The sequence below is a fragment of the Chiroxiphia lanceolata genome, chromosome 2, assembly GCF_009829145.1.
Source record: "Chiroxiphia lanceolata isolate bChiLan1 chromosome 2, bChiLan1.pri, whole genome shotgun sequence".
In the NCBI taxonomy this organism is placed as follows: domain Eukaryota; kingdom Metazoa; phylum Chordata; class Aves; order Passeriformes; family Pipridae; genus Chiroxiphia; species Chiroxiphia lanceolata.
In genome coordinates, this window is record NC_045638.1 from 93,931,690 (window position 1) to 93,958,930 (window position 27,241).

General features: G+C 41.4%; 2 protein-coding genes across 10 annotated transcripts in view; one reads left to right on the plus strand and one right to left on the minus strand.

The window, feature by feature from the left end:
• GTF2E1 (general transcription factor IIE subunit 1) overlaps positions 1-12,922 on the minus strand; it is a 75,403-nt gene extending 62,481 nt beyond the window's left edge. For 6 of the 9 annotated variants that reach the window (XR_004355255.1, XR_004355256.1, XR_004355257.1 and 3 more), the window contains exons 1-2: positions 12,833-12,922; positions 4,020-4,497 (exon numbers count right to left, since the gene is read on the minus strand). Coding sequence is in view for 4 of the 9 variants with exons in the window: in XM_032679304.1 (XP_032535195.1) it covers positions 4,020-4,467 (448 nt within the window). In the remaining 5 variants the exon portion in view is untranslated. The other 3 variants (XM_032679305.1, XM_032679307.1, XM_032679306.1) reach the window with 3 other exon arrangements.
• A 176-nt stretch (positions 12,923-13,098) lies between these two features.
• On the plus strand, positions 13,099-25,171 carry RABL3 (RAB, member of RAS oncogene family like 3). The gene is made up of 8 exons (XM_032679864.1): positions 13,099-13,223; positions 13,402-13,493; positions 14,627-14,756; positions 17,708-17,822; positions 19,380-19,530; positions 20,169-20,240; positions 21,058-21,096; positions 24,322-25,171. The coding sequence occupies exons 1-8, from the start codon at positions 13,178-13,180 to the stop codon at positions 24,385-24,387; spliced, it is 711 nt and encodes a 236-aa protein (XP_032535755.1). The 5' UTR covers positions 13,099-13,177; the 3' UTR covers positions 24,388-25,171.
• Positions 25,172-27,241: the final 2,070 nt, after the last annotated feature.

The following is a 27,241-nucleotide window of genomic DNA, read 5'->3' on the forward strand; positions in this document are numbered from 1 at the left end:
GTTCAGCAGTGTTATTCACATTATGTGTCTAACATCTGGCTTTTCCTACTGCTCCTCAACTAAACTCTTTCTTGTACACCCCTGCCTTCAGAGACAGCCCTTACCTTGTTTAAAGGAATGACTGCAGCTTTCCACCTGCAGAAGACTTCATCACAAGAGCAGCTGCAAGCTATTGCTCGCATGCAGCACCAAGAGTGATGAAATACCAGAGTACAGGCAGACAGCAGGTGACGGCACAAGAGAAAGGCAATGATTTGTATTTCAAGTGCTTATATTAGGATCTTCAAGGAAAACTACAATCTTTTTCCATCCTCAGTCATCCCATCTGAAACACAAAGCTGGAAGTAACACTTTTCATTCATATGGCATTAGTATTTTTCCTCCTGCAGATTACAAAACACTCAGAAAAGTGGGCAAGGACTGTCTGCTCAGAACATAACAACCCAGTCTGCCCCAATTCAAAGGCACTGTCAGGTCAATAGGCAAACTGCAAATCTGCAAATTTTCAATCAGAAAGTTCTTCTCAGCTTTGCTACAAGTTTCCATTGCAAACTTTTGCAAAATGAAAGCACTGTGCATCCAGGCTGTTTGCCTCTAAAACCAGAGGTTACTGATACTGCTTCTTTGGAGGCAACAGTAAAAACCACCACTGAGGAGAAAGTGTGACAGCTGGAGATCTGTTCTAGCTCCTCACTTAAAACAAATGGGGCTACAACTCATGACCTGGGCATGGCATGCTCGGAGCCAGCAGGCACTCACTACTTATACAGCCAAGCGACTCCTCCGGCACAACATTGGTTTCTTTTCACTTTTCAAAACATTCCTTTGCAAGTTGAAGCAGTAGAAAACTCCATTTTTTTCATCATCTTGACTTTTACCATCTCACAGTTTTTTAACATTACACAATTCCTGTGCTTGAACTTCGTACAAGTACCAGACAAGGGCTGTTCAACCTCTGACAGCAGAGTAAGTTTTTGGAGCTTATTAGGGTTGAGATATTGAATGGCAGAAAAAGGAATGGAGAAAAATCTTAAAATACTTTTCAAAACAAAGATCACACTCTCAAAGTAACTTTTATACTATTTAAAAATCTACATTTAAACTTACCTTAGTGGCAAACATGCTACTCTGTTAAAAATATTTTTCCCAGTTAATTGGATGAACAGTAACCAAAGCACATCTGTACCTACACACCCTGAAAATATATCCTTCTTACTATCAATTATTTTCTCTCAGCAGGCACACTTTTACTTTCCCAAACCATTAATAACCACATCTTCTGATGAAAAAATAAACACTTCAGTTTATTTCAACATTATTCAGAATAAAGAGTAAAGCACAAAGCCAAAAAAGAGTCACTTGGCAGGTAACTGCTAAATCTGAGACAGATGCAGATGCTGTGGTAAAAATAAATGAACTCTACACACCCAACTTACAGACAGACTCTTCACAAGCACTCTTAATTCACAAATTCCAATAGAATGACTATAGTCATTGAGTGGTTCTGGAAACCTCACCATCACTAATAAGGAAGGGCAAGAGCAATAAGCACATCTTCTAAGTCTTCCATTCTACAACAACAGTTCAGAGTTTGCATTTCAGTTGTAGCTAGGGAAGAGGAAAGCAAAGCAGAAGAAAACACAGGACATCGGAATCATACCCATTTCTAAACAACAAGGACAAAAACCAGATCAGTGAAACAGGGTATCTTTTAACAACAGATCCTCAGTATAAGTGCAGCTCGGTCTAGACTGGTGCAGAGGATGCCTTCCATGCCCTACCTGCTCCATGGACTAACAGACTTTGGCCCTGAAGGCCTTTTAATTTGCAAAATTTTATCAACATAGCTGCAGTCTAAGAGCAGCTCAGGTCAACCGTGACTGAAGTTATGTGGCTTTCAGCTATCCCTTCAGCAGTTCTACTGCCATGAGTTTCAAGGAGCAGGAAAGGTTTATGTATAGCACTGATAAGAGCTAAAGACATCCTTGGAAAAGGATGGCTGTTCACTGTTCTCACTAAAAAAACCCAAACAAAATTGGCCACTTATTCACCCAGAACAAAAACAAGCAGCTGTGTCATGGTTTGGAGAGAGTTTGACACCTTAAACAGTAACTGGAGAGCTCTATCCAAACTGGTATTCCATGTAAAAGCTCTCGAGAAACAGCAGTATCATTGTGCACTATCTAGATGAAGCTTTCATTGATTTAAAAGATAAACAGAAGACCCATAAATTCTAGACAGTATGTTCTTATTGAAAATAAGTTAAGGTAAACTGGCTGTCTTGTTATTTGCACAAATACCGACAGAACCCAACTGCTGGGAGTTGCTGAGAAAACAGCACTCAATCTTTCCTTCCATCAGCAAAACTGTAAGACATCTCATGTGCCAGTGAATGACTTCACACTGTGGACACAGCCAGTGCCTGTACTGCAGACAAACCCTTGGCTGACCTCATCAGTTCTTGGAGCACAGGCCTTGTTGTCAAAGCCAAATCCCAGCATTGCCTTCAGCATCTCCTTGACAGCCAGTTCTTTGCTCTTGGAACTCACCACCCACACGGGCTGGGAGGCAATGGCCACAGGCCTTTGTAAAGTGTTACAGGTGCCCTTGGGATCAGTGTCTCACACTCCCCACGATGTATGTTCCCTGCACAGGTTCTCTACTCTCCTTGCTGATGCAAGCTGCAGAAGCACTGTTCCCCTGTAGCCCAACACACGCATCTGTAGCAGCCAGAGATGATCATGAACTGCGAGGAGCAATGTAGAGTTTCTACACCTGGTGGGGAGCACAGAAATTCTGTGCTGGCACTGCTGGTTTTGGTGCTCCCCAAGGAAGCAACTTCTGCTCAGAGAGCTGCGCTGGATTTCATCAACAACTGTTACTTGACTTTGTGGATTCTGCTGCTCTAGTACTAAATGTCATTTTCATGGTTGTTCAAGTCAAAGGAGTTTCACAGCTTCTGAACTTTGGAGGCAGAAAAGAGGGAAAGTGATTGGCTGAATATTTGTTGGGTGTTTGCCCTTCGCCAAAACAGATTAGACATCAGTAACCCTAAATTAAAAGCTTCACTGCTGCCAAACAGGCAATTTTTACCATTTCTCATTATGCTACCTGACACAAAGCAGCACAATCCAATGTTTCTGAGAGCTCTCCTGACTTCTGCACTTTCATTTTTGTGAAAAAGACCAGGACATAGAATTCAAAAGGAAAAAATTAAAAAGAAAATTATTCAAAGGTGGAAGCCTAACACCCACCCCCCCTGGCCTTCCCCACAGAATAATCCCAGATTAAACTAGCAAAACAGAATCTCATCAGTTGCAGGTGTTCTTCCTTTTCTTCCCTGGCACAGAAGCGCAAAGTATTTGGACTGCCCCTTTAGAAAATGACACCCAGAAAAACCTCTTATTTCATATGCATGAGACAGATATGCACTTCCACTGAGACTCACACTTGAAAAAGAATCTTGTTTACTCCCAACCACAGACAAGTCTGTAATTAATTTCTTTTAACTTTAGCGAGACTGCCTTACACTGAGAAACAGGGCTGTGCAGTATAATGCACTAGGCTAGGAGAATATTAAACAGCAACAACTCACTCCTTGCATGACCATCTCTAAATTAAAAAATTTTTGCACACTAAAATTAACTATACATATGCACTCTCTGCAAACTACCTGTAAGTCTTACAGTTGACAGGCAAGACCAAGTTATAGTGAAAAGGCATCAGCTTCTAACAAGGACAGACTGCCTGATTCACCTTTGAGTTCGACTGCGATAAGACCTCCACTCTACTGCTTGTCACTCAGAAGCATTTTACCAAGATTGCTATTTGTCTGCACAGACTGTTTAAGTCTGTACACGTTACTTTTGTATTTTGCTCAAACGTTTACCACCTGCAGAAACAGAGTGCCCTCTAGCTCCGGCCAAACTCAAGAGAATTCTCCGAAGACACTGTCTCCTTAAAGTCCAGCAGTTAGAAACACAGGAGGAAGCAAGGCCCTCTGTTACCTGTACTCTTACCTGTCCTGGGGTCAAACAGCTGGTTGGCCTCCAAATCTGTGAAAGTGCTGAAGCAAATGGGACATTTAAAAGAGGCGCGATTGGTGGAGTCTCTTTCATCCGTCTCAATCCTCCTCCTCATGTGGTCCAGCTTGTACTTCACCACGTTCACCAGAAGGCGGTAGTTGATGAAGTAGTAGTTATGACGGGTGGTTTTGCCATCCGGAGCCGTCTCGACCCTCATCCTGCATTTGATGAACTTGTCACCCTTGAGGGTGTTGAGAACAGCCCGCAACTGCTTCCTATCGAACTTAAGGAGCTCTAGCATGTCCTCCTCCTTCACACAGGCGTTCCTGATGAGAATGTCCAGAGCCAAAGCATGTTCAATGCCATAAAAGCCACGCACCACATATTTGGCAAGGCGTTTGAGAGCTGCTGGGACCTCAGTGAGGACGTCTGGGTCAGTCATAGCAGGTTCAGATCTCGAGCTTCATGTATACTGCAATGAAAAACAGGCAGATGGATTCTTAGCTAGTCTTCTAACTTCCGAAATTCTTATTTATCTCACTTAGAGCTAAGAAAAGGATGGGGTGCTTTCCATTTCTCTTTCCCAAGCCCTGTACTGTCTCCTTAGGTGTTCATAATGCCAATGCTACAGAAACAGAATTATGTTACCTCTCATTAAAAACAAAATGATGGAAAACTTTTTTAAAAGCACACAAGAAATTGGTACCAAAACATACTGCAGATTTCATTTCTACTCAGTCACAGCTGGAGTAGCAAAGCTGTCCTGAAGCTGAGCTCCAGAAGACAGTTTCATGATCAGCTGAGGCTTGTAGCCTGAGAGAACAGAAAAAGGCTACAGCAAGAAAGGTCCTAAGACAGCCCCAGAGTGGAGTAGTCTTGTGGCCTCAGCTGATGTCACTTGTCACACTGTAAGTAGCCCTGTCTGCTTTTGCTCCTCAGACATCACTGGGCAGATATATTGTATTAGGACAGCTTAGTACTTCCACCTTGATTTTAGATGAACAAATAGGTCCTTACAAAGGATTGATCCTTCATTTACAGGGTCCCACATTCAGACCTTAAAAGCCTATGAATAATATAGCACAATAAAGAAAACAAAAATCAAGACACAGTGCACATGAAGAGATGATGTGTTTAACAAACAAAAAAAGTATTCCATGAAGTACCTTTTGAGTCACTTACCATGACTTACCAGGCTGTCTGTGACAAGACAATCATTTTCAAGTACTGCATTTTCACTTCACTTTTCTTTGACTTAACATCAAATGGCACAAATGGTCATGACTATTACATGCTTCTGTGACATATGTGGGAACATGTACACAATCACATGCAAGGAATTCCTCATATTGTCAACCCTGCCAGATTTAGCCAGCAGACAACTAAGAGGAGTAACTCTTCTGAAGCAGAAAGCTTTGTCCAGTGAAGAGAAAAAGAGAAGGAATTCCATAAGGTGCAAAGGGTTACTGTCATTCCAATGGGTGCTTTTCCCCATTTTCTCTCCACTCTTTCAAGTCTATACATATGTTAGCAATTACAAAATTCCTCTCCACTCATAATGTATGGATTTCCACATATGAAAGATTCAAGACAAGAATGAAATATTAGAGGTGCTTCTGAAATACCCATTCAGAAGGCTGTACATCCAGATAACTTCAAATAAAACTTTGAATCATCTTTTTCAGTTACGATTCTTCTACGCTGGTTTAAGACATGAATAACTATTTCTTAAGCAAAAGATTCCTTCAACTCAAAAAAACCCCCACACGTTAATTTCTGTTTGTTCATCATTGCTACACAGTTTTTATCCATGAACTAATATAAAAAATCGTAAAACTCTGCCAATCCCAATTTTCACTTCCATTAGATGTTTCAGACACTGTATATGGACCTCCCCAATATTCAAGTCTATCAAACAAAGGAAAGCAGAGAGTGACAGCAGAGAAAAGGATCTGCATAAGTATCCTATTTTCTTCATCACTGTCACAAAATCTGTGATAGGATTTTTGACAAACACCATTACAGAACTCTTCTATGCTCTCAACACTAAGACATCTCCCTGAAGTCACCAACTCTCATGTAACCAAGCAGCTGCTGACTCACTTCCATCAGCTAAGGCTTCTCAAAAATCTGTGATCATCTATTGCAGTAGCCTGCCTGGATTTTTTTCTTACGAGAAACAGTGCCCCCTCAAAAAACTCTAGGTAACATTATCCACTGAAGCTTTACTTCTCTCCCTCCCCTCCCCTCTTTGGCCCCTGAGGAGGTATGTTCCTCTCAAGGGTTGTGACCAGTGCAACTGGAAAGCAATCAGGCTGTGGAATGTGAAGCTTAACACTAAATAAATAAGGATCATCCTGCCTTTTCTGCTTTTTAGGTAAGAAAAACACCTTAATTCTTTTATTTTTAAATGCTTCCCTGCTTGAGCATTTCTTTTTCTCTAACTGAGGGACAACTGATATTCACAGTGCTCAAACTGGAATTAACTGAGCAACATCTTTTGACTGCTGGTGTGCAGGCTGAGAATAGCTTACAGAAAAAAACGCTTGCAATGTCCAGCTCCAGCTTCCCTTCAAGAAAATTAAATTAAAATACGTCTATCACACCACGAATTAACCATGAAACAACTGCTTCTAGAGTCAGTCAGCCTTCTTTTGCATGCCAGATCCACAGTGATTTATCTCACACAAAGGACCACTTTACAGGGCTTTGCATTAAAGGTAAAAGCTTTAGCAATAAAGGATGCCCCATCAAGACTCAACCATGCAGTATTTTTGCATCTCTAAGTCAGACCCAATCTAAATACCGTCATAGGACATTGTCCTTGAAGATAAATTTCATTCTGTTGGTGTTTTTTCAGTCTTTCAGTCACTTAAAGATAAATCCTGGTTTTGACTGCATCTGTCAGCAGCACACTGATACTATAAAACAATGTCAATGCAGAAGCTGGAGAGAAGCCTTTATTTATTCAAATTGATTAAATCTTACTCAGAACTTAAGCACAGTAAAGAATGAATGTAAAGATCAATTTTAAACAAAACCTGGCACCCCAGGAGATTTAATAAGTCAAATTTTGAAAGTCAAAAGCTTTTTAAGTGCTGATCTGAAGACCAGACAAAAAAACCCTTCTCTCCTCACCAATTCACTCTTACTAAAAACTTCCCTGTAGAAAAACTCAGCGATGCAATTTGAAGGGGCAGAGTGACCTTCAGAACATCAGCTGCAAATAAAGAAAGGAGAAAAGTGTTTTTAAATAAGCACATCTCACTCTGGATACCTCATCTGAGAGCTGATGGAAAGCACTTTCTCTGAGTTAATAAGACAACTGCAGATTTCCACAGACACTTTCAAAACAGGTTTAAGGTACAATTTCCCAAATAATGTACTCAAACAGCTTAAACTGAGACCTACAAGGGACCAATGAATAAAACTAGATCTAAGATCTTTTCCCTTGCTTTTCAGCAATAGTTAGAGATTTAATAATCTTTCTTAGTGTCAATGACTAGAAAATATTCTTTTTGATCTAGTGAGACCAGGAGTTTTAATACAATTATTTCTTCTGCTCTACTGGAGATTTTGAGTGATGCCCAAATCTTCTGTGCCCTTAGGTAACAGTAGGCATCTTAACTGTAACACTAGTTTTCTTCCAGGTGGGGATATATGGAAATACAAGCATTCTGAAAACACCAGAAACCATTCTTCCCTATTATCCTCCACTTCAAAAAATGGATTAACAGAGTTTAAATTCTAAATCCCGCAGAAGACAGCCTTTGGGTGAAACAGCCAATCAAGTAGTGTTATATTTAAGAAAGGGGAAAAAAAGAAACAAGGAGAAACAAAGCCATGAAAGAACACTGAGAGAACACCCTCAGCAAGCTTTGCTGCATGAAAGTCAACAATGCTGAACACAAATAACTTAGCTCTAAAAATGAGAATGTTGAGCAAACACTGATCAAAAGCACAGTCTCTGAAAAGATCTGTATGGTTGGATGAAGGACATATTTTACATCATTCGCCATAATCATGTTCTCACACAGGACACATGATACGTATGCACAAGATGGCACAAAAGTGAGCACATACCACTGCCAGAACGCACCAGGCCAGGGTCTAACAAATTGTGTCTCTAGGAGAAGCTGACATCTGGCCCACAAAGAATCCGAGGTTTTTCATCTCTAAGTTGCAATTTCTTACCACCTTTCACCAGGCAAGAAAGACAGTGATGCAACTCACACGCTGCAATCCAGTACTACAAAAATATCAGTTTAAAATTCAAAACCAGGGGACTTCACCATTGCATCCTTGAGCAACAATTTCACCTTTCACTGAAGCAGAAAGTCAAGCCTGAATTAATTACATATGCAAAGAAATATGATAACATCTTCCAACAAGGTTTCAACGGATGTGCAACCGTTTCAAAATAATGTCTGAACTGACCTTAATAATTTATGAAAATCAAGGAACATTTTCAGGGGAAAAAAAAAATAATGGCCAAGATACTCCACTATACAGTGAGCACCTACAGGCAGCACTGATAATAAAGCAGACTGGACAGGATCATACTCAAAAACAATCAAAATTTAAATATGGGCTTCACTAAAAGAGACAGCTGTTGGGGAATTGTTCTGGGTAATTACGTGAATGCAATTCGGTATTATGGGTATAGGAGGAAAGCAGACCTGTCTATGTTAACACAGTAAGACAGCAAACCTAAATACACATTTTTTGTGGGTTTTTTAAAATCGTTCTAAATGGAAGAATTAATATTGATGTAGCTATAAAAAGCAACACTGGAAAAAGAGACCTACATCTACACAAAACAATCAGATCTGCTGGGTGAAGAAAATCAGGGTACATTCTGCAAAATGCAGATTGTACTTCAGGTTGAGTAAAATGTATGAGGCACAGGCCTTCAGCATAACCAGAGATGTCAGAAAAGAAATCAGGAGGAAAGCAAGTGACTGCAAAAAAACCCATTCAGTGTGATAGGACCAAAGACCACACAGAAGCTAGAAATTCAACCAAGCAAACATCCCCACTGGTCAGGACTTTCCTGACACAATATCAAAGCAACTAAACTCTTCTTCTCTGTGTACAAAGATTTTTAAGAATTCTTCTGTGAACTCAAACAGGAATTATGCTAATGATGTTAGATCTTTCTTCCTGCTTTTCCTGACTGAAACTGAGACAAAAAGTGTTAAAAAGGTGATACGTAGAAGCCACAATGTAGATGAAACTAGTACTAGAAATTATGAAAGCCTAAGTCAGCCAGTATGAATTAGCAGGAATTTTTATCCAATACTGCAAATGAACATCACCTTGTTTTAACATGTAGCTTTGCAACTTATTTTAATTTTACCTCAGAAAATATAAACATGGCTCGGCTCACTATTCATGTATTTGACACAGTAAACACTTTAAAAGCAGGATCTTGAAAAAGGAAGCAGACTGCTCTTCAGACTCATTTGGGTATACAAACCCTTTATCACACCCCAGATCTCTTTGGGAGGAAAATCTGGAGTTGCAGGTTTGTCTGTGAAGTTAGGCTATCAGGCATACTGTTAACACCTAAAGGTGCTTCCTGTACTTCCCCGTATCTAATTTTTATTGTTAGTGCTCTTTTTCACCAAATCTTTGAGACCAGCTTTTGCCATTTTGTTTGGAAAATGTTTCTGCAGGCTTCTGACGTACGATTTTTTTCAAAAGGGGAAAAAAAAAAATCACTTGTTTACTGATACAGTTTCTTCAGGTAAAATCAAAATCAGATTATAAGAAGAGAGTCCCTCACCTGTAAATAAGGTAAGTATGACAGGCTTCCTGGAGCCAGTATACACCATATCTCACTCCACCAGTCGCTTGCAATATCCTAGTTTTGTAGTCTCTCACTATTAACAAAATTTAAAATTCTGCCTTCCAGAAGATGATGAGGTTAAGCTGAAAGGAGTAATTCTGAATCTTCTGGAGAACACCGAGCGAAGGCATAAATTTCAGAACTTCAGTGGCAAAAACATGCCATCAGCATTTTAAATGTCTGTACAATGTAGCCTCAGACACTGCTCACCCTTTCCACAATACGGCACAGAAGCTCCCATTTTCTAGTCTTGCCTTTACTTGCTTTTCTCTGTAGTGCGTGGATGATCTGGAAAATGTCCCTATTCTGCCTTTATCCCACATCAGTTGCAAACCCAAAGTCTTCTGGCATTTTATCAAAAGTTCACTGAATTTCATTCCCTGGAGAGTTCAGGAACACTGCTGTTCAGCCTTGCTCCTGCACATCTTGATGAGAAAATGTGTATTTTCATGACAAGACCTACCCTGAAGTATTAGAGAAGAAAAGAACAATCTGCTTTCACTGAAATCCCACCTTCTTGTTGGCGTTCCATAAAGTGAAACCAAGAGGTCACAGGTATCAAGGGGTTTCCTTCACTGAGGATGAAAAGTTGTGCTGCAGCTGCACAGAAAGGCTGAGGGGCCTGGCTGAAATTAGAGCATTTTCTCCTAGTGTCAAAAGTTAAGATATATGGAGCCAGATGTGATAAGGCCACAAGGTCTGACTGTGCAAGGCAGAAACTGAACCAGGTAGGCTCAGGATCTAATTCTCAATCACATTCTTAATCTTAACACAACACAAACAATAGCAAGGTGTCAGTAAATTAGAGGACTACCTGTGTGCATGTTTACGAACTGATGAAATATTCAGAAATACTTCAAAAGCATATGAGCAATAACAACTATTTACAGTTGTAGCTCTAAAAAAAATGGAGCACACTATTTATAGAAGGCCAAACTTAGTGGTTACAAGAGTGAAGGTACCATTTCCTGTTGCAGCTTAAGTCAAGTTACACTCTCCCTCCCATAAAGAAGTCTTTATTTTCCTCCCTTGCCTTTAGCCACAGCCCCCACCCTTCTGTGCTATTTCTGACAGTAGCAGTGCGAATCAAGTTGATAAAAAGTGAAAAGCTAACATGCCAAAACAAAACACTGGGGTATTTCAGAGAGGGCAAGGGGGAAAAGTCCAACTGAATCATTTCTGTTTCCAGACTAGAGCCAACACAGAGCAGAGAAAAGAAAGCACAGCTAAGGATTTAGGTGATCTTCCCCCGTGTGGTGGCAAAATTGACTCAACCGTGATATAAGGACATTTTAACCACGGAGACCAGAACCTCGTACAATCTACACTCCAATCTGAACGTGTACCAGCAGAACATGTGTTATTCTGGTGACGTGTCGACACTGATCCTCACATAATGAGTTGTAAGGTTTCGGGGGTTTCTTTAAAGGGAAAAAAATAAGATCATTTCTCACCAATATCAAGCCTAGGAAGTCACAATTACACTGAAGCACACTGGGCTTCGCCCCAGCATTCCTTTTTAAGTTTCAGACAGGAGGAAGCATTAATTGCTTTCCATCTTCTGGATTGAATAAGACCTGGAACACCACACTTCTCATCATGATAGATTATGTGGTATTGCCTGACCTTTGGGAATTCCAGAAAGACAACGTAAAATTCTGGAAGTATAAGGTTCATAATAGTTTTAGTGCATCAGAGTGTAGCAAATGTGTATATACTGTGCATATAAGCAATAAAGAAACAAACAAATCAGCAAGATACCTGATTAGCTTTAATTAATATAGTTTCTTGTTCAAAAGAATTCCCTAAAGCATCCTGTGAGAAAGCAAGCTGTATCTCACAGGAAGTGGAAGGCAGGAATGCAACTCCCATCATGCCTCGTTGCTCCCAGAAAGGCATGTGCCCCTCTCCCAAGCACATGGCTCTGCCCTCTCTCATGCCAGCTCTGGCACTCACTGGACCTTCCTGTGTACCAATTTACACCACTAAAAGGCAGAAAAATATGTTTCCTTTTTTTTTTGTCTCCTTTTTACTATGTTTTTCAACAATTTAATGAGTCAGCAGAAAAGTCTGATGAACAACAGAACCAGTTGGTATCAGAGGATGACGCTGCATTGGAACAGATGAAAGAAGAAACACCACCTTTTGTGGTCAAAAAATATTAAACCACCTATACTTCATGAAAATGTACCTTAGCTGTGCACTGCTGAACACCCTTTTCAGGATGCCAATCTTTCTCATTCCTTCTGAGCCACTTGGGATGGCACAAGCCTGACAGCTGGGCCCATTTAACATCAAGAATTCTGTGCCATTAGGACCTAATGGTCATCTACTTCCCAAGGAACCAGAAAGCTTGTGAGGCCAGAAGAAAACTAATTTACAAAAAAATAAAATTAAAAAAAAAAACCAAACCAAAAAAACCCTACACAAAACAAAACAAAAAACCCCACCTGGAGAAGTGAATGGTTTCCCTGTATGGGCTCAACCCGCAGCCAAACCTGGTAAACAGGAATGAGGAGGATTTGCCAGTCATCCACTCCTCAGATGCCCACAATCCTGCAACTTCCTTCAAATTACAAACTGTACAGATTTTGACAGCAGACTAAGCTTTAAGGTTAAGCAGAGAGCCCTTTATGCTGTCTGCACAGCTTCCCATTCCCTACCCACTTTTAATGTGTTGAGGTTTAAACATCAGATTGTGTAGGCTTCTGTAGGGCACGAGGAGCTCAACAGTACCTCCTAAAAAACCAAACCACACAAGACAAAGAGGCAGCCCCCACAGACAGCGCAGGAGGGGCGGCGGGCGGTGGTTCGGAGCCAAGGCGAAAAGGGGGCCCAGACGGACACACCGTGCTTGGAGCACGGACTCCGCGGGCCGCTCTGCGGCACCCGAGCGCCGGGCCGGGGGCCTCCGCGGGCCGCAGGCACCACCCCGCTCCCCGGGGCCGGCACTGACCTGGCGCCGCTTCCAGCTCTTCCCGGCTCCGGGCGGCGCTTCCAGCGGCTCCGCCACGCGCGTCACCGCCGCGCGCAACCCCGGCGTCACGGCACCCGCCGCGCGTGCGCGGCACCGCCCCCTCTCTACCGGCGCGACTCAGCGGCGCGAGCGACAGCGAAGCAAGCCAATCGCGCTCCCGCACGGCCCTTCGCCTTCCCGCCCTCGCGCGAGCTGAACCAATCAGAAGTGAAAGACACACCAGCGGCTAGAGAGACAGCCAATAGGTTGAGAGAAGCGGAAGGACGGCCCGCTGCGATTGGCGGGTCCCCCCGTCTCCGGGAGTTGTTGCTGGGCAGGGTAAAGATGGCGGCTCTGGACAGGGTCAAGGTGCTGGTGCTGGGCGACTCCGGTGAGTCCCTGTCCCCAGGCCGTGTGCCCGGGGCTGCTCCTGGGGACCCGCCCCTCATCTGTTTCCCCGTCACCCGCTGAGGGGCCGGGAGCAGCGCTGAGCGCGGGGGGTCCCGGCCCCACTGCCTGTAACCCCGGCGCCGCCTCCCAGGAGTTGTTCTCTCTCTGTGCCCTTGCAGGTGTCGGAAAATCTTCACTCGTTCACCTGTTGTGCCACAACCAGGTGCTGGGAAACCCGTCCTGGACAGTGGGTTGCTCCGTGGATGTACGAGTAGGTGACGTGCCCGGCCCCTGGGTACCCTTAAGCCCGCAGTGTAAGGGAAGAGAAGGGCCTTGACTTTATTATTTTATTTTCATTACTTGCCACCACAGAAAGAGGTGTGCTTTGATGATGTGATTTGGTGAGGACTTAATCTTTCAAGGCAAATAGCATCAACTTGAGCCAAGCACTTGTGTGAGCAAGTTTTGACCTTCCCAGGTTGTCAGAGTCACACAAGGTATTTGTCACTCAGCCCCTGTCCCTGCTGCAGTGGCCACGGGCGATTTACAAGTCACAGGGGGCCAGTTTAAGTCAGAAGGCACAGAATTCCAACCACGTTTCCCTGAGAAACAGCCAATGTATAGCCACGTGGTCAGCTAAACATACTGGGGAAAAACAGTTTGCTGGTTTAGGTTGTGGGCAGTAACTGTGACCGAAGGGTTCCTTCTCCCCCTGACTCCTCACTGTAGGACCTGCTATGGGAGGAATGAGGATATTCATCCAGCACTTTTTTGGCTCAACTTACAGCCCTCAATGGACATTGATAAATGCTTTTTTCCTTCACCACAGTTTGCTGCATTCTCCTTGAAACGCATTGCCCTAGATTAGGAATATATTTCCAAAATTTGGAAAGCAGCATTCCTGTTTGACTGTGGAGCAGAACTACCAGGCAGATCCAGGGGCAAAAGCTGTTGGTTGATTAATTCAGTTGAGATGTCAATGAGAATTTGGAGAGGAAAGAGATGTGGTCAGTTGGAATCCAGTCTGGTTGCCTGCGTTACTAGTCCTGCAGTGCTACAATGTGGGTTTTAACAACTGTAAGAAGTCAAGACCTTAATTTTCATTTGTTTTAGCAACATGCTTTTTCCAAGCACATCATGAAGCATTAGGTTTGTTCATACTAAGATGGAAAGGATAATCACTGCTTACTCACCAAGCTCCATCTCCTGTAGGAGCTTTGTTATCCAGTGGCTGCTGCTTGACTCATTCCATCTCTCTTCCACTTGGTTGAAATGGTGTCATCATGAGAATTTACAATTTTCTATCCAAGTGCAATAATCCTTCCAGCTGAATGTGTAAGTGTCGTGTGGATTAACTCCTGTGAGTTGGTGCTGTGGTTATGTATTATGTGAATTTTTCATCAGATCCATGACTACAAAGAAGGGACTCCAGAAGAGAAGACTTACTACATTGAGCTGTGGGATGTTGGAGGTTCAGTGGGTAGTGCCACTAGTGTGAAAAGCACACGAGCAGTATTCTATAACTTGCTAAATGGTGAGTTTGCTTGGTGTAAATCTGATTTTATTACTGTTTCTGTTAAGAGCCGTCTCTTGGTTCTGGGGTAGGGTTCCTTGTAGTCTGGCTGAGGGCCATATTGTTCTCTTTTCTGATTTATACAGGAGAAAAAAACCTGATAACATTCATGGACAGAATTTTATAGATTCTGTTTTGAACTCTAAAGGTATTTTAGGCAAAGCTGTGCAGATGAGCTTCATCAGCCTTTCACTTCAGTCTTGTGTAGCTGGCACAGCAGGGACCCTTTAAAGGTGCAGTACTGTCCTTTCCAGCCACACTTGCAGACATAAATGTTACCTTCACACTTCCAGGCCTGATATACTGCAGAAATGTGATTTATATTATCGTGTCTGTTCAGTTGCAAAACCTACAGCAGAGAAATGATTATTTGAGTTCATATGAACTTTGATAGTTGCATCATATCTTGGCAAATTTGAACTGTCTCCCATAAAACTGCAATATGCTGATAACCATCTTGCCTCTGCTCATTTAGTTTAGCAGTATAGTTCATCTAGATTATTTTTGAGAATTGAATCTTGCAACTTGCTGCATATTTAGAAAGTAGTATTTTATGCCTTCTGTTGAGATAGTGACTTAAAGTCCTATTAGTTCATCTCTACCACTAATACAAGCAAATAAGAGATTATGAACACAACAGTGCAGTATTTCAATTGTTCCTTTTTTGTCGTCCACTACAGATAGATGTATATCAGATTAACAACTGCTTCTGAAAATTTGTCTCAGATTTCTGTTTGTTTCTCTTTTCTTGTTCCAAGTAATTTGAAGGCCTTTCAGTAACATGTTAACCCACACAATAAATATTTTTGATCTGTGATTAACTGGTTCTGTCTTCTCCCTTCCCTGTGAGGAAAACCGTTTGTAGGTACCTCTTGCTTATATTGTTAACTGGCCCCCTGTAAATAAGCCTTGAATTGAATTGTGCCCTCAAAGGAAGATTCTTTGGTATATGAAAAAATGGATTTATTTTTGACACCAAATCCACGGTATGCCAGTGGGTGTGGGTCAGACTTGGAAATATCCTGGAACAGCCCATTAGGAAATGAAATCCTGAACTGAATTATAATTAATGACATTATTAAAATATGAGTTATTTATCTCCAGTGCCCAAAATACATTATTAGGCAGCTCACATATGAAAAGTGTTGACTTTGGTAGTTAACCTTGGCTCTTGTTTCTTTCATTAGATTAATTTCTCCATGAGAGCTTGTCTCACAAATTGCCTCAGTTTGACTTGATTTAAGAAGAGAAGATGAATGTGTTCCTTCTGCCTGACTGCTTGTGCTTTCTGGGCTTACAGTGGTCTGCAAACCTGAGACGGAAAGACAGTTAATGTTTGGTTGTGGCAGCACCTGTGCAGGCTCTTGGGCTGTTGACCAGGTTGGGAACAGTTTGGTTTTGAATGGACCGCAAATCTTCTGTTTTGCTGGCCCTTCATCTGGTGTGTGGACTGTGATAATTGAGGACAGGGACTAGGCAGTAAGGCTCTGGTTTGCAGGCTTTCATGTGAGAGGAACATTTCCTTGAGTGGTCATTGGTCCTGCCTGCTCTTCTTGCATGTTGACGCAGTCTTTTGCTCCTGGTGCGACCAACCGTGCGGGTTTTAGGTGATGCAGATAAGGGAACTGACCAATCAAAAACACAACTGAGGGAGAGCGTCTGGAGGTGGAGAGTCTTTCTCACAGGTTGTGCAGCAGTGCCTCAGAATCTGTTGCTGTAGGCCAGGTTATGTTATGTCAGGCTTTTTCTCCCTATACTGGAGTGAACACGCAGCTGAGTTGCCTTTTTCTGGTGTTACTGAGATAATTGCTTTGAGATAGGGCTGTGGTTGTGATATGCTGTGAACTCTAACAGGAGGGTCTGTGCACAGTCATGTGGGGTAGTGGAAAATGTTTATGGAAATGTGGTTTGTTGATCGGGTGTACAGTGGGTGGCACCTTTGGGAGTTCAGGTAAAAGGTTAAGTTACTAAGTTTTTTCCACCTGTAGGCTGCGAAGTGTTTTGAGAATGAATCCTGATGCAGATAAGGGGTATAATTCTATTTTGTCCTTGAATTAATGATAGTTTGAAGTCTGGAGGAAGTGGGAACATCCACATATTGCAGAAGGTGTGAATAAATAGAAGAAATTTGCTAGCAGTAGTTGGTAATTGAGTTAGGAACTGTGGTTATCAGAAGTGGGTGTCTGTTAATAGCACAGCTAGGAAGTTTGGCTGTATCTCAGAGTTTACATTTTGAAGGCTCATAGTAATGAAAAATGCTAGTAGCTTAATCTTGAATACAAGAAATCTTATTAATTCATGTTTCTACCGGGAAATATCCTAAAGCAGCCCAGTAGGACATGAAATCTTGAACTTATGCATCTAAACTATAATTTTGGTGAACTGTGAAAGTTTATCAGTGTCTGTTTCCCCTTTGGATACCTCCCCAAGAATGTAGCATTAATTCTTGAAAATGCAGGAAAGCAACAGTGTTCTCTAAAGTCTTTGAAACAACAAAAAAACCCTTAAACTTCTCAGATGATGTGACAAAAAGATAATTATGTTTACCAGTTAGGTAAAACAGAGAAAGGCTAAATTCTCTGCTGCAGTAATACAGAATTTCAGTATCATTAGAAATAGAGCAGAATTAGGAAATGCCTGCAAGCTTTTTGTGGATTAAACCCTGAGATGGCTGTTTGTTTCCTCCTTTCATGAGATTTTTCTCTTAGCTCTTATCCAATTCCTGATAAGCAGCTTTAAAAAACCTGTTGCATCCTGATATTTTCAGCCTTACTCATTCACTGTAACTGAACTGGTTATGCATCCCTTTCTTCCTTCTCAGATATCTGGGAACCTGCAGATGTCATTTTGGTAAGATAAGAAAAAAATATGTATCATTAAATAGCATCTTGCTGTGTTTTCTTTCACCCTAGGGATAATTTTAGTGCATGACTTAACCAACAAGAAATCATCCCAGAATTTGTATCGCTGGACTTTGGAAGCACTCAACAGAGATGTTGCTCCAACAGGAGTTCTTGTGACAAATGGGTGAGTGTAAAACATATGTACAGACTTAAGACACGGTGCTTCTAAGTTGTTATGGAAGTCTTTGTTCATCCCTCAGGCTACTTGGAGTCCACATGAAACTAGATGTGGCTAGACTTCTAAGAAAGGAAGGAAAAAATTGGGAATATCACAGAAAGTTGCTGGTCTTTGTGTTCTGTACTGCTAATCAGGCCATTCTGGCAGTAGATTCCCAAACTGTGTAGCAGAGACCTTGCTTTAAGGGAAGAGATTTTTACTGCATCCTTCATTTGCTTGAGGCCTCTGTGACAAAGTGTGTCCAGTCCTTGATACTTGAAGGCTTTGTCTGTACTGAGATGTGTCCTTATACAGGAAATGTCATGGGATGACATGTGTGTTCCAAAAGGCTTTCCTTTCATGAACCAAGGCTGAGGAAGTTCACTTCATAAATCTTTGGTTTTGGTGATGGGGGAATTTTTTCAGTAGTGTGGCTGAAAGAGCTTAAAAAACTGCTCAATAAGCATGTTCATAATTAGCTTTCCAACATCTTGTCAAGTATTTCCTCCTGCACCACTGTGCTCCTGCTATACGTGTAGTCAAGGAGGTTTTAAGATCGTTGATAAACCTCACACATGAGCAGGAAGGCAATAATAAGGAGTAGCTTTTTGTGGGAAAAATATTAATTGTTTATCTGCCTATGCTGGTACACAGGTGTTTCTGTAGAAACATGGAAGCTGAGAAAGGGGATTTGCATTGTATAAACTGCAAAATTCTCCACTTTTTCCACAGGCAGGTTCTTCACAATTGTTTTAATTTTCTAAAGCTTAACTTCTGTCAAGGACAGATGCTCTGCCACTAGCAATTCCTTGGTCGAGTTGTTGCTGTTGGTTGTAAAATTACTTTCTAGAAAGCTTGGTTTAGGTAAAAATGAAAGACAAGTGATTATCCTAGCTGCGGAGAATGATTGAAACATGGATTTGTGATGACATTTAATTGCAATGTTATTTATTTTATAAAGGCTATCTTTGATCGTTATTCATATCTGAATCAAAGCTTGTTGGAATTCAGCTTATAGTGGCTACCTTTACTTGAATATAGATGAATTTATAACTTGACACCATGCAGTTTTTGTTGCAACCCTCTTTGATCACACATGGAAAGGGGTAGTGTTTCATAGGTGCAATTTATTTCATTGTCCCTCCTTTAAAAGTATATATATGTAGGAACTTTAGCTGTTTAGAGATGCCAGCTCCCTGATCTGTCCCTGGTGTCTGCATGCGCTCGGAACAATACTGGAGTTCCTTTCCTGCCTGTGTTAGCATTTCTTCTGTGGTTCATCTGTGCTGAGAAGAAATCCAACTCGTGTGGTTTCTTTTCTGTTTCCTTTCAATTCCTGGGTAGTGACTTAGATGCAGAAGCCCTTCCTTAATTAACAGGTACAGCACATTCTCACTTAGATAAATCATGACCCCTAATAATTAAATGACCGTTTTTTGAAAGGGACAGGGGAGCTGAGGGTGCCCCTCTGCCCACTTACATGGCCATCACCTTAATCAGGATTGTATTTGTTTCCCTCATCAGTGACTATGACCGTGAACAGTTTGCTGATAACCAGATTCCACTGCTGGTAATAGGAACTAAGCTGGATCAGATCCCAGAAACTAAGCGGAATGAAGTTTTGACCAGAACAGCCTTCTTGGCTGAGGATTTCAATGCTGAAGAGATAAATTTGGTTAGTATCTTTGTCACCAGTGTTGTTTTTCTTTTATATGGGAGCAAGTCCAATTTTTAGTAAGTAAAGATGTTGTGACAAAAATTGGGCTTCTGGAGATTTTTTCAGTAGTGCCAGAGGCATGCACGTTTTGTTTGGCTGTACCTCTTGCTTGATGAAACAGCCATCTTTGTTTCACTACAGGGAGGTGTAATGGGTGTTAAATAAGGTCACTGAAGCTTTAGAATTGATGGTTTGGAGTTAAATTTTCTTTTTCCTGTTCATAGTTCTGACACAGGCTGCTTTTGAATGAAACACCAAGATCACTTTATATAGATATATAGGTGTAAAAATACACGTGTTGTGTGAATGCTTGTATACACATACACACACAAGATCTCATGTGTAGCTTGTACACATCATTATCTGACTGAATAGCTGGTGATGACAGGAGGATGTGGAGCACATAGGGGGTTACTTAGATTCTGCAGTTGATTCACAGAACAGAAGTTGGCCTTTTCTCTCTAGTGACTGTGGAGCAGAAATCAGCAGATACACTGTTTGCCATAGCTGACAGCCTGTGTCAGGGGAAAGAGTGTGTGGCTTCCTTGTGTTGATTTCTGTGTGCTTGGTTTGTTGTTGTCTTCTATGTGTTCTAGGATTGCACCAATCCTCGTTACCTGGCTGCAGGTTCATCCAATGCTGTCAAACTAAGCAGGTTTTTTGATAAGGTAAGTTGATTAAATGACGTTTTAATGTTCTGTGTATAAAACACTGTCTGCGATTGGAACATGAACAACAGTTAGCTGCTCCTTTCACATTCCACTTTTGAGTTGGTTCAAGCCACGTGTGGGGAGGCCAAAGACTGGCCTGCTTTTGGAACCCTCCAGAAAATAGCTGATCTGCTTGAAGATTTGATTCTTGATCTGTATAGAGCAGTGAAAAAGAACTCACAAGTGTGCAAAGACACTCAGAATATGCTTTTGAAGTTGTCTGGCAGGCCAGAGGGGTTGCAGTGTTCTGAGGCACTAATGCGGGTAGTTACAAGACTGTGGTTAGCTCTGTTGATCCTGGTTAAAGCAACCTTTAGGAATTTAGAAATTTGTCATATTACTCTCCCTTCCTGAAAAAGAGACCGTCAAGGTCCACTGTGAAAATGACAAGGAATGCCCTGGTTAAGCATCCCCTGGACATAACATAGTGGAGCTACTGTGTAGTAGTGGAACCACTGCACCTGCGGAGAGGGAATGGGAGGAATGACTTTGATGCAGGAGACGCCCAAACCGTTGCCTCCATTATCCAGGAGGGCTAACTAAATTAAGTATGTGGAAGTTGAGGATAACACAGCCTTTCTAAGAATGGCTGGAGGTGGCAACTCCTATGTGTACTAGAGCATTGCACTTAAAGCAATAGGCCTGGACTGTGGAATGCGGGTTCAGACCTTGTCCAAGTTAACCATGAGTTTCAGTGCTCACACATGAAGTATTTGTTGGTATCTGAGGTTACACATGTGCTGTGCAAGCTAAGATCATTCTCTGTTGTTCCCAGGTCATAGAGAAGAGATACTTCCTAAGAGATGGCAATCAGGTTTGTCGTTTTTCCTCCTTTTTTGTTTCATTTCTTCCTGTGTAATGCGAACGGCTGACACAATCCTCTTTAAAACATGGGCTTCATGCAACTTAAATGATAATCTGTGCTGGTAGTTGAGTTCTTATATCTGTGAGAGCACAGCTGGTTTGGATAGACAGAAGAATGGCCAACTTTTGTCAGCTTAAGTATTTGTAATGTGATCAGCAGTGAAATACTAAAGTATGCTAACATAGTAAAAGTTGCAGGAGTGAGGTGAAATGGGCAAATGTGATTTCTTTCAGCTCTATCAGCTTCTTGGTTGCAGATTCAGGCCAGAAATGCTATCTGGAAGGTCAATGAAAAGGCTTGTTTTTGCACAGGTGGAACAAGTATTTTATCTTGCGCAGGTAGTTTTCACAGACCCAGAGGAGCCACAAGAAAAATGGGAGTATGATACTGGCTTGTAATTCATTTCTAAGTGACTGAATTTAGTGTTTTCAGCACAGTTGGTGAAGAACTAGCAAAATGACTTCTGGTTTGGGCAAGCCACTTCAACTTTTCGTGTCCCCCAGCTCCCCACAGAGAGTAGCGAGGTTACACTTGCCATATCTGTCAGGTACTTGCAAATTATCATGAATAGCATCACTAAAATACAGTCAAATGTATCATTAGAGCTAGCTGTGCTGAAAGCCCCTTAGGGAGAGCAGGGAAAAAAATAGTCACAAATTACAAAATGCTTCCTTTCTTTAAGCAATTTTTAGTGCCTTTTAAAAATAAACTTGCTCTTGCCTCTTTCAGTTCAGCATGATGTCTTTTTTTTTTCCTCCCCTCTCCCCTCCTCTCCACATTCTAGTGAAAAGAAGTTTCCCTTTCGTGGGGATTGGGATAGTTCAGTCTAGGCCTTCCTGAAGACCAGCTTGTAACCAGGAAGGAATTAGGGAAGTGACCAAGGAAGCATATTCCATGCTATTCCTTTACGTTAACCTGAGGTATAAATAAACCGGTCAGAGAGACCTCTCTCCTCTTCCGGTGGGGTTTGGGAACAGTAGGTCCATGTGTTGGTCTTGCTTATCTGGAGCTGAGGCCTGCAGTGACTGCTGTTGTCTGCCATGCCTGAGGGGAGAGTGCTGGGCTGGGTCTGGCTGTCCTGCTTTTCTCAAGGGAAGTGGTGAGATTTTGCTAGTTCTTTATTTTGCTGGTTAGCAGGTTTTTTGATTGCGCATATTTTGTTTTGGTTTCTCCTTTTTTGTCCCTTTTTGTCCCTTTTTCCCATTTTTCCCTTCCCCTCTTCCCCTTCTTGGGAGTTGTACATAATATCCTTACTGTATATAACTGTAATATATGTAAATATATATTTTTTATATAATTCGGTTGGTTTCGATTTCTCTCGGTTTCTACAGGTTTTTTTCCCTTTGCCTAAAGGGGGAGGGAGGGAAAAGGCTTTCACTGAGCATTAGAGATTTGGCAGGAAGCCAGCTCAAACTTGCTCAGGATAATAGCTTAATGCAGAAATCTGCTCGTGTGCTCGTTGTCTTTGATGCATAATTTACTTTTTACTTTTATTATTGGATCATATTTAGTGGCTAGCCAAGGATTAACTATATATTCCTTATGGCTGCGTGCCAAAGATTACAACCTGCTGATGACTGTTTTCATCTACTTCACTGACAAGAGCTCAAAAGCTTAAAACAAATCTTAAGTAGTGGACAGTTATATTTAAAGAGAAGATTCCAAGTTGGAAATGGAGATTTGAATATAACCTCTTAATGTTACTATTTGAAATTATCTACTTAATGTAACTCTTACCAATGTGTTTGTGGGTTTTCTACAATAGGTCGCTTTGATCATTTGTATTTTGAGGTATTTCTATTGTAGACTTCTTCAGGATGAAAAGAATGATAAGTTTCAAATTGTTCGCAGCTATGACTTCAGTCAGATCTCTGATAAATAAATAATTGTTGCTCCTAATTAGCGATTTTGATATTAAAAAAATGCTCAAGCAGATAACTTTTTACCTATGGTCCAACTACTTTTTAGTTGTAATGATTTTCCTTTCTAAATTCCCAAAGCAGTTTTCCTGAGATGAACCTTTGTGCAGAATCTGCTTGATTTTTCCCTTAGAGATGATGGCTTTTCAGAGATGAATAAAACAGTACTTCAGTGAATACTTGGCATATGTGTTTGAGTTTTGGGCCTGAAAACCCCAAGCAAATTAATTTGTGGAGTTCTTAGAGGACTTTTATTTTGGGAAAGCTCTTTAGCTTTTGGAGTTTATCAATGAAGTGTGTAACCTGAGCAGTCTACTTTGGATTGTAAAATACATTTTTGTCCCATACCATCCATACATGCCGATGTTCTCCTGGCATGATTTGTAGTGCTTGGTTGACACCTTCCATTTTAATATACTCTATTTCCTATGAAAGTGTAGAATTGCTTTGGGAGGATGTGTTTACTGGGTCTACTCTTTCTGCTTGCGTGTAGTTAGTAAGCTGAAAGTTACTCTGGACTGTAATCAGTTTTATGATGCCAATAGGGCAGATACCTTATGCAGTATTAGAAGGCAGCGCATCACTTTCTTTTGGGGATTCATGGATGCATTGAATTGAAAATCCATCTGAAATACTGTTAAACCAGAGAAGCCTCTGATGATTTCAAGGAGATTTTCTTTGTCAACATCCATTGTCACAGTGTAAGCTGTATCTACAGATTGGCTGCAAAAGCAGGAGTCCTAATCCTTTGTATTGTTGCAGCCGTTTCTATTCCAACAGTTTTCTTAAAGCTTTCAGCAATTGATAAAACTGCTTTCAACTGCCAGTGAAGTGCTGCTGTCCCAGGTTTGAAGGCATAAAGCCTAGACAGCTCTTTAATAGGACTTGATTATACTGTTTGATAGTTTTAAAAATGAATGGAGGAAAAATTCTTGTGTGCATTTGAATCTGGGGGGAAATACAGCCTTTGAAATCTGTAATTAATTAGTTTAGGATTTGCCTGAGAAATTAAGGCTTTTGTGTAACCCTTACCAAAAAAGCCTTAAGGAACACCATAGAACAAATGAGCCATACTCAAGTTCTGCAGTGTTTAATTAATGGTGCTCCTCTAGCAGCAAGCTGAAGCATTGTAGTCCTGACTCTGGAGATGGTGTGGAAGAGGATATTGCAGTTGGCTTGGTAACAGGCACTCAAGTGTGGGCTAAAGAGAGCTCATGCTGATTCTGACATGGCAACTTATCTTCCCTGTCTCTAGATTCCTGGCTTCTCTGAAAGGAAAAGGTTTGGAGGAGGAACACTGAAGAGCCTTCATTATGACTGAACACTGAAGAAGTGGAAGACAACTTCTCTGAGTTCCTAATGACATTCCTATTCCAATTGGATGTTCAAAGACAATAATGCTTATGTCAAGCAGAATAAATATTACAACTGGCTAGCCTGCTGAAGCTACTATTGTTGGAAAAGACTTGGGGAAGGATTTCCAGAAGCCTAATCTGAAACCTAGAGTCTTTCTTAGGATTGCAGGCTGTCCGGATATATGGGAACAACTGGGGAAAGTGTGCAATAAGTTGAATGTCTCTCACTGCTGTGGGAAACTTTATACACAGCACATCTGTGTGACATCTTTCTCTCCATTTTGGAAAACTTACGGACAGTCTTTGCAATGAATTGCATCCATTTTACCTCTAAAGGAAAGGTGACACTGAGTGGGCTTCACATTTCCTGTAAAGTGAACAAAATGTAAGGATGGGTAAGGAACGGTCTGGAAACTAATCAAATGCCTTCATTATATGAATGGTGTTGTCTCACCTGGAACACACTGTTCATCCTGTTCAAAAGGGAAAAAAGAAAGGCAATATATGAAGAAAAGGTTTGAAGCATTAAAAAAAGAAAATCGTTAGCAGAAAGGAAATGGTGTTAATTCTGCTGCTTAAATTAAAATTGTTTACTTGGAGAGGGCAAGGTGAATCAAGTTTTTGTCTTTTCATGATTGACTGTGGTCTTGTTCTTTATATTAAATTAAAAGGCAGTGCTTTGAAAACTGATGGGAAAGGTATGTTTTTATACAATGCTTATTTGAAATAAATGTGACATGGTCTTACTGAGCCTGAGGGCTAAGTGGATTCAGAAAACATGAAATGTAAGAACATCCTCTGAATTAGAATGGATGGACATTTAGAAGCGATATAAAGCTGTGTAAAAAGTAGGTACTGAGCATGATGAGAAGGAAAGTTCTGCAATACAGATGTTTCCTTTACATATTTAGCACTAAGGATAAAGGAGACTTTACCTGGTCTGATCTGTTGTGCAAACTGTTGTGTTCCTAAATAGCCCAAGCTTTGCATGGTGTCTTACCTCCCCAGAATTATGTGGAGTAGTAAAAGCCTGATTTATGCCAGTTTCTTCTTTCAGCTCCTTCCTCACAGTCACCTCTAATGGTTAAGCCTCTGGCAAAGGCTAACTAAGAGCTGGAGTTAGATATAAATAGAGATTAATAATAAATGGGGATAGAAGAAAGTAAAATGCTGGTGTGAAATTGGCAGGGAGCAGAGTTCTGCAGACTCCAGATTACCTCTGCCTGCAGCTCTTCTAGCAGCTGCTAGGAAATAAATGGAACACTGCCTATTGCCACTAATCAGGCATAAAAATGACAGCTAGGTGCACCAGTCAAACTTATTAAAAATATGGATACTTTGCTTTTCCTTAGGCCATTTCCCAGAAAGGTCTTGGCGCATTTGTAAACATGAGTGGAGTAAGTTTTGAGATGCCTGTATGAAATGGGTTCTTAGTTTACATTTAGTTTACAACCAGAAAAAATAGGGTACTGAAATATTAATAGTAAATAACCTATGTCCAAGCCATGCAGCTCATGACAGCACCAATGTCTCTCTGTGATCCTTTGACAACGAAAGCTGGAATTATGTTTTCAAGGTCAAGTGCTGTCCTAGGGTAACCAGATCTGAGCTCTCTCAGGTTCCTAAGGAATTGCAGAGCAGAACAAGCAAGCTAGCACAATTTCCTCCTTCACCCTGTGGCTTCTTTAGGGGAACTGGAAGTGTTACAGAGTAAGGGAGGCCATGTAGTGTAAGAGGTTGCATTAAGAGATGGTTGCACAGGTCTTTGATTTGCAGGCAGAGGCTTTCCAAAGTAGCCTTCTTCAAGTAATCAGAAAGTAATATAGCTCAGCATGCTGTAGAGTGGCCAAACCTACCTGTTTGTAGGTTTTAAAATAGGCCTCTAGTACAGATTAAGTATTTTATTTGTTTAGATCTCGGCAGGTAACTACACGTAGGTGTATTTTTTCCTTTCAGGACAAGGTGATATATATTGGAGTCGTGCATACTGATGTTATATTTATTTTTACAGGAAGGAAGTCCTAGCTCCTTGTCAGAACCAGGAGTGTGTGAGCAGCCAGACTTAGTTAGATTCCTTTTTGCACCTTATCTGTGTCAGCTGCCCAAAAAAGGTTCACCTCCAAACTTGGGGCTGTGACACCAGACTTTCCTGTGTCACACTTACTCTGCCCTCTGGTTTCCCCTTTCTTCCTGTTTTTCTCTGTTTCTCTGCCATGCCTTGTCTCTCTTGCTGTACCACTTAAAGTCTCTGTCTCTCTGTTTTCCCACATCTCTCCTTATGTCTGTCTTTGGTGTCTATCACAGGCACACACATTTCACATCAAAACATTGTTACTCAGTCCCTTTAAATTCAATATATTTGATCTCTCCGTGTTATTTCCCAGGCGGATATATGCACCAGAGGTGTCAGTGAAGGTGGCTCAGGCAGGTACATGTGAGATGTGTTAGACCTCCCCTGCACACACAGGTGAGATGCAGAGTAAATAAACAATGAGCCTTCACTCTTCCCAAGGGGCTCGGCAGAGCTTTCTGGTTGATCTATGACCACTTTGATGACTGGGGGCACAGTGAGTAGCACGAATATGTCCTAAATACTGAAAATCCACTAGATCTGCCCCTCTTGATTTCCATGCAGAAAAGTAGGAAACCTATGTGTACAGTAACCTTACGTTCCTGAGTAATACATTTTTGTTCTCGTAGCAGCAGGATTACACGCAACAATCTTTAGCAAAGGTGCCGCTGGCTTTTTAAGGATGTGAAACCTATCCAGTAAGGGGGTTTTGGGTGCAACCTTAATACAAATTTTCGTTATTGATTATA

Excerpts from the sequence above, each read along its gene's own strand:
- RABL3 (XM_032679864.1), top strand. The coding sequence starts at position 13,178 with ATGGCGGCTCTGGACAGGGTCAAGGTGCTGGTGCTGGGCGACTCCG. Across the intron at positions 13,224-13,401 it reads GCTGGTGCTGGGCGACTCCG|GTGTCGGAAAATCTTCACTC; the intron begins GTGAGTCCCTGT and ends GTGCCCTTGCAG. Across the intron at positions 21,097-24,321 it reads TCCTAAGAGATGGCAATCAG|ATTCCTGGCTTCTCTGAAAG; the intron begins GTTTGTCGTTTT and ends CCCTGTCTCTAG.